At 40.0% G+C, this 6,196-nt stretch overlaps 1 protein-coding gene across 7 annotated transcripts in view; it reads left to right on the plus strand.

Annotated features, from left to right (window-relative positions):
* The window catches only part of SYCE1 (synaptonemal complex central element protein 1), a 90,726-nt gene extending 86,477 nt beyond the window's left edge, over positions 1-4,249 (plus strand). For 2 of the 7 annotated variants that reach the window (XM_056809904.1, XM_056809905.1), the window contains 9 exons: positions 133-180; positions 597-651; positions 1,160-1,249; positions 2,157-2,220; positions 2,817-2,880; positions 3,132-3,267; positions 3,396-3,485; positions 3,695-3,797; positions 4,013-4,249. In XM_056809904.1, the coding sequence (XP_056665882.1) occupies positions 133-180; positions 597-651; positions 1,160-1,249; positions 2,157-2,220; positions 2,817-2,880; positions 3,132-3,267; positions 3,396-3,485; positions 3,695-3,797; positions 4,013-4,108 (746 nt within the window). In that variant the 3' untranslated portion in view covers positions 4,109-4,249. 7 annotated transcript variants of the gene reach the window in all.
* Positions 4,250-6,196: the final 1,947 nt, after the last annotated feature.

Genomic DNA, 6,196 nt, shown 5'->3' on the forward strand with positions numbered 1-6,196 from the left:
GTAGAGTAGAAGGAAATGGCTAGATCTGTACTTAAGGAAAATCATTTTGGCAACTAGATTAGGAACTCTTGTCAATTTGTTCTAGGAAGACAAAAATGGTGAGGATGACTATCTGATTTCTGTCACTTGCAGTGAGCTTGGAGGAAGCACAATTGAAAGAAATATTGAACAAGAAGCAAGGTATCAGCCAAAGAACAACCTTTTATTAATCACCTGTTATGTGCTGGAGATTGTAATAGGTGTTGAGGATACAAATACAAAGAATGAAATAATCTCAATCACAGTGAAGTATATATATATATATATATATATATATATATATATATATATATATATATATATATATATATATATATATCTTATATGTATATAAGTATTTGTAACACAATCTAGAATAAATAAAAAAGAACATATAAGTACAAAGTAGTTAAATATGGATAGTTTCAGAGGGAGGGGATTCATAGTTTTCATAGTTGGGGGGGAATCACGGACTTGGATGCACTGTCTGATAGCTCTAAAAAAAGCAAGACTCCTAAGTACACTGCTGTCCTGTCATCTAAGTCCCTTCTGGATGCCCCTGACTTCTTTCATTATAGAAACCCTGAGAATCCTTCGCCTGCATTGCCAGGAAAAAGAAACTGAGGCCCTAAGGTAAGTAACTCATATTCTTACTTCTGTTTTTAAATTCACCAGAATACTTTCCATATCTGGTATCGTTTCAACAAAAGTTACAGCTGAGCAGCACGGTCTGACTGGCTTAGAGGCATTAGTTTTGCTTGTAATACAAGGTAACAAGCATTTATTAAAGATGTATTATGTACCAGGCACTGTGTAAATGCCATGGATACAAATTCAAGATTAGAGTCTCCCCAAAATTTTCTTTTTAACAACTCTGAGACACTTATAAAACCTGAGCACCCTATAAGTGACATTGATATAGCTGATATTATAAAGATAAATGAACGCTTCTTTATTTATGTGAGGCATGATGGCTAGAAAGGGAAACTTCTAAGTAAAGTCAAATGTCCTTATTCAGTGATGTAGGACTGCTCAGCTACATAACATCAGAGTCAAAAGGGAACTTTGAAGATCTGCTCTAGAGGGGTAAGGTTCACAACATTCAGAAAATACCCCTTTTCCTCAACCTTCTGACCTCCAGGCAGCAGGCAGTATCTGAGGGATGTAAGCAGAGGATAACTGAACTGAATTCCAAGATCCAGGAAGAAAAAATGAAGAGAAGGAATCAGAGGTAAAACTATTTCAACCTTTAAGCTAGTTTGATTGGCCTCCGGATTTAAGGCAAAACTGATATTAAGCTGAAGAAAACTAGAATCACCACAAATATAAGACATGAAATATAAGAAAAAAAGGGGCCCAAATCATAGAGCAAGATTCATAACTAAGCAGACAGTCAAGTTGGAAGGGACAATTAGAAAACAAGAATAGTTATATAAAATTTTACAGGGGAAAGATACCAAGGCCCATAGAGCTAGGCAGCATATGAGCATTGGTCTAAAGACTCTTGTTGTCTGGAACTTTGTTTCCTGATTTTTTAAAGTGAGAGACCTGGACTAGATGATTAGCCTGCCAGTTCTGAAATTAACTCTTTAAGTGACATATGAAACACTTGAGATTTAGTGCAGGAAACATTTAAAGGCAGAAGAATTCTTTGTATACTGGAAAGATTTCCTATAGGAAATGGGACTAAAATTGGATTGGACTCAAATATTTAGGACAGTGATGGTGAACCTTTTAGAGATGGCGTGCCAGACCCTACCCCCTCCCCAGTCCGAAGATTAAGTGCCATGCCCCTCCCCCACAAGGTGCCAGGCGTGCCCTTGCCCTCTCTTGCTCCACACAGGGGAGAAAGAAAGATCACCCATTGGGCTGCTGGTTGAGGGGTGGGTGATGTGAAAAAATGTCTTCAAGTGTATGAAGAGGGGGAAGGGAGCAACTACCCCAAATCCCTCTGCCTTTCTAGTAAAGAACTCTGGAGGGTGAGAGAGGATGGGCACATGCCCTCAGAGAGCACTCTGTGCTATATTTGGTACCTGTGCCATAGGTTTGCTAATACTGGTCTAGGATTTAGTATCTGAGTTAGAAAAAGTCTCTTCTGGTAATTTCCCTGACCAATCCTGTGCTTTCTTCTCCCTTAGAGTGGAGTTTGGCCAGCAACTAGAGGAGATGATGGAGAAGCATAAAACTCTCTGGGAATTCCATGTGAGGAGACAATTATGGTCAGGTTCTGAAGAGAAATGGTTGTTGGTAGGGAATATGGAAGGTGAGGTATAGGATATGGGGAATTACCTGAATAAAGGAACACATCTAGTATGCACAAGGACTTAGTGAGTATATAAGCATCACTGTATTAAGGAGTGGGGTTTAACATGGAGGAAGGCAACTAGGTTTTTTAGCTGGTTTCCAGAAAAATTGATTTTTCAATCTTAGTGGAAGTTTTTAAGTAGATGATCACTTGTTCAAGATTAAAAAGACTTTCTTGGGGGGCAGTTCAGTGGATTGAGAGCTAGTCCAAGATATAAGCCCAAATATGGTCACAGACACTTCCTATCTTTTATCCTATGCAAGTTACTTAAGTCCCATTGCTTTTAGCCTTGGCCACTCTTCTGCCTTGGAACCAATTGGAAACAATACAGTATTGATTCTAAGATAGGAAGTAAGGATTTAAAGAAAAAAGATTCTTATTCATGGCTAGGCAATTCTAATTGATATTTTCTGAATTTCTGAAGCAGGGTAGGAGAACAGGCATGGCTTTGGGAGGAGGTATTTATAGGCCCTCCTTTTTTCCCTCATGTTAGAAGGCAGAGAACCTCTCCCAGGAAATCAGCAACATCAGCAACAAGGATCAGCTATTATTGGAGGGTGAGGAACCCTGTGCTAGAGGGCAGAGGTGGGCAGTGAAAAAGGAAAGGTAAAAAGGCCCCTTCTTAAGAAAATGAGTTTACTTATTCCCAAGAAGATTGTTTCTAGTATAACCTACCATTCCTAGAAAGGGAGATGAGAATTTGTCAAAAATAAAACCCAAAGCTGTTCAAACTTAAAGAAGGAAGTCTGGATAGGGACAGAAAAATCCCTGATTAAAGTGCATCTGGTATACCTTCTTGTACGACCAGAAAAGCTAACTCAGGAAAAGCTCAACACCATCCAGAAGCAGTTGGACAATTTGACCCAGCTTGAGACCAAAACTGAAGCTACAGCTGTGACCAGTGTGGATGCTTTCCTATGCAGTGAGGAGGCTGCTGCAGCTGTGTGAGCTACCATTGGGGGTAGGGAGAAGGAGGGAGTAGAGGGTAGGGGAAAGGAGGGGCAGAGTATTCTTGGGAAGCTTCACAATTGTCCAGAATAGGTAACTTTGATTTTCAAGCAACATTTCTTAGGCACCTGTTTAAGGAAGAAAACAAGAAAGCCACAGAATTTCTAGAAGCAGCCTCTCTACACTATCAGCAGTTACAACAGAAATACCAAAGGTGAAACCCCAAGGCTCCCCAGACAAGGTGGTGATCAGCTAATTATCTGTGTCTTCTTATCTGTATCTCATTAATTTCTCACTGTTTCTATCTTTCCCCACTCACCTTTTTTCTCCTTGTCACTTTTCCTCATCTTCTTTCTGTCTCTCTGTCCCTCTCCCTTGTTCAACTCATCAAGTTAGGGTTTCCGTTTCTGAATCTTGGCACAGGCTGAAAAATGATCTAGAAGCTGTTGGCCACAGTGACATCAAAGAACTCAAGGAGACAGACACAGAAGAAGCTGCTGAACAGGAAAATGTCACTATCTCCAAGGTAGGTGAGGGAGATTATGAAAATCTGCATCTTCTGACTATATAAGAGCTCAGACAAAGAAAAAAATCAAGGTCATAGTCTCCTAAGTGACCTAAGGGGATTAAGAAGAAGTAGTATTGGAGATTAATAAAAGGCAAAGGAAAAAGGGAGAGAAATGATAGGGACGTCATTGTCAAATTTTTGGACCATCCTTACCCTTTTTTTTGCCACTGTAGCCTGTCAAAAACACTCTAGGGATGCAGAAGAAAGATCAAGAAGTCAGGCCTGACCCTGGGAAACACTCTGATCCACCAGGTTCATCCTCATCCTAGAGGAGTTTGCCCATCTATTGAATAAGCAAAGTGAAGCTTTGCCTATACTTGTTTGTAGAAACTTTGTAATCTGGACCTTGAGGCTTGTGGATTGGCACTTGAGAATCTTTCTTGAATAAAGACAATTATTTTCTGCTCCTACCCTGCTTCGTGCTTTGTTCCAGGATTTTAGCCTAAAAATCAGCCAAACAGCCAACAAACATGTATTAAATTTCTGTATGCCAGGCACTGCGTAAGTTTTGGGATAAAAAGATAAAAGTGTCTTCAAGAAGCCTGTAACTCAAAGGTAGGTAGGTGGTTCAATGGATTGAGTCAGGCCTAGAAATGGGAGGTCCTGGGTTCAAATGTGACCTCAGACACTTCCCAGCTGTGTGACCCTGGGCAAGTCAATTAACACCCATTGCCATTATCACTCTTCTGCCTTGGAACCAATACACAGTAATGATTCCGAGATGGAATGTAAGAGTTAAAAAAAAAAAGCCTATAACTCATCTAAAGAAGGTATGTATGCATATGTACGTAGATGTAAAACTGATATAAGGTGATATAGCCTTAGAAGTAGATACCAGCATGGCTTCAGGAAGGCTATCATGCAGTAGGTAGTAATTGAACTTAAGTGCTGACAAAAGGAAGAATTATGTTCTAAGTATAATACAGCCAATCTGGCTTGACCCCAGCATGTAGAAGAGAGAGCTGTAAAAGTATTTCCATTTGATGCTGTTGATAATAGAATTCATGGGTGTCCTATAACCTTGATATGATTGGTTAAGATAACAAAGTCTTAAATTTAAAGCTGTTACTAGTTTAATCATTAGTTTATCTAAACTACCTTAATTACCAGTTCATGTAAGACTACTAGTTTATTGCTACTTTCAATCCCCTTTATGTGGAGTGAAATGACCCTGCCAAGTAATTGTAAGCAATTAAAAGAACAGAAATAGTAAGTAGTTGATCAGGGTTCAGATAAGACATCTGAGCTGCTTAGATTAATTCACAACCCTCACAACAATCTTTAGACATAACTTGGATCCTTGGTTTGGGTCTCTAGATGGCAAGCATAGGTAGTTCTATTCCCTGGGCATGTCAGACTAGGTTCACAGAATGCTCAGTTTCTATACTTGGCCCTCCTTTGCATAAAAGAGCAAAACTTGATGGAAATTTGTTATTAGCATCCCATTTACATTGTGGTTTTCTCTCACCTCTGGGCATTTATCATGTTACCCATTCAGACTAAAATGGGTAACCCTATCCCCATCAACCCATGTGATTTTTTTCCTTCTGTGTTTCTGCACCCATGGTTCTGGATGTGGAGAGCTTCTTTCTCATAAGTCCCTCCGAATCGTCCTGTATTACTGCATTGCCACTAATAGTCCATTGCCTTCGATTGTACCATAAGTGTATCAGTCTTTGTGTATAATGTTTTCCTGGTTCTGCTCCTTTCACTCTGCATCACTTCCTGGAGGTTGTTCTAGTTTGCATGGAAGTTAATTCCTTTCCTTTGCATACATTCCTGTAGTGCTGAGGAAAAAATAACCCTGCTCTGAGAGAAACATTCCACTTGGACTTTCTAGGCTGTCTCTCTCCCTGTCAGTCGGTCTGTCTGTCTCTGTCTCTTTTGTGTGTGTCTGTGTGTCTCTCTCTCTGGACTTCTGCAAAGAGATAAGAAACCTGTACTCCTGCTACAGTAAGAATAGATAGGCCATAAGCCAGCCAAATGGAGAATCAATCCTAATCAGGTTTATCTTTTTTAGGGAAATATATATCTCTTTTCTCTCACTCTCAATTTGTTAATAAATGCTATAAATCTGGGGGGCAGCTGGGTAGCTCAGTAGATTGAGAGCCAGCCCTAGAGTTGGAAGGTTCCAGGTTCAAATCTGGCCTCAGACACTTCCCAGCTGTGTGACCTTGGGCAAGTCACTTGACCCCCATTGCCTAGCCCTGACCACTCTTCTGCCTTGGAGCCAATACCCAGTACTGACTCCAAGACGGAAGGTGAGGGTTTTTAAAAAAAAAACAATAAATAAATAAATAAATGCTATAACTCTGGCCAGACCCCTTTTTATTCCCAACATAAATGATCAGAGAAGC

This window comes from Monodelphis domestica (assembly GCF_027887165.1).
Source record: "Monodelphis domestica isolate mMonDom1 chromosome Y unlocalized genomic scaffold, mMonDom1.pri SUPER_Y_unloc_1, whole genome shotgun sequence".
NCBI lineage: Eukaryota > Metazoa > Chordata > Mammalia > Didelphimorphia > Didelphidae > Monodelphis > Monodelphis domestica.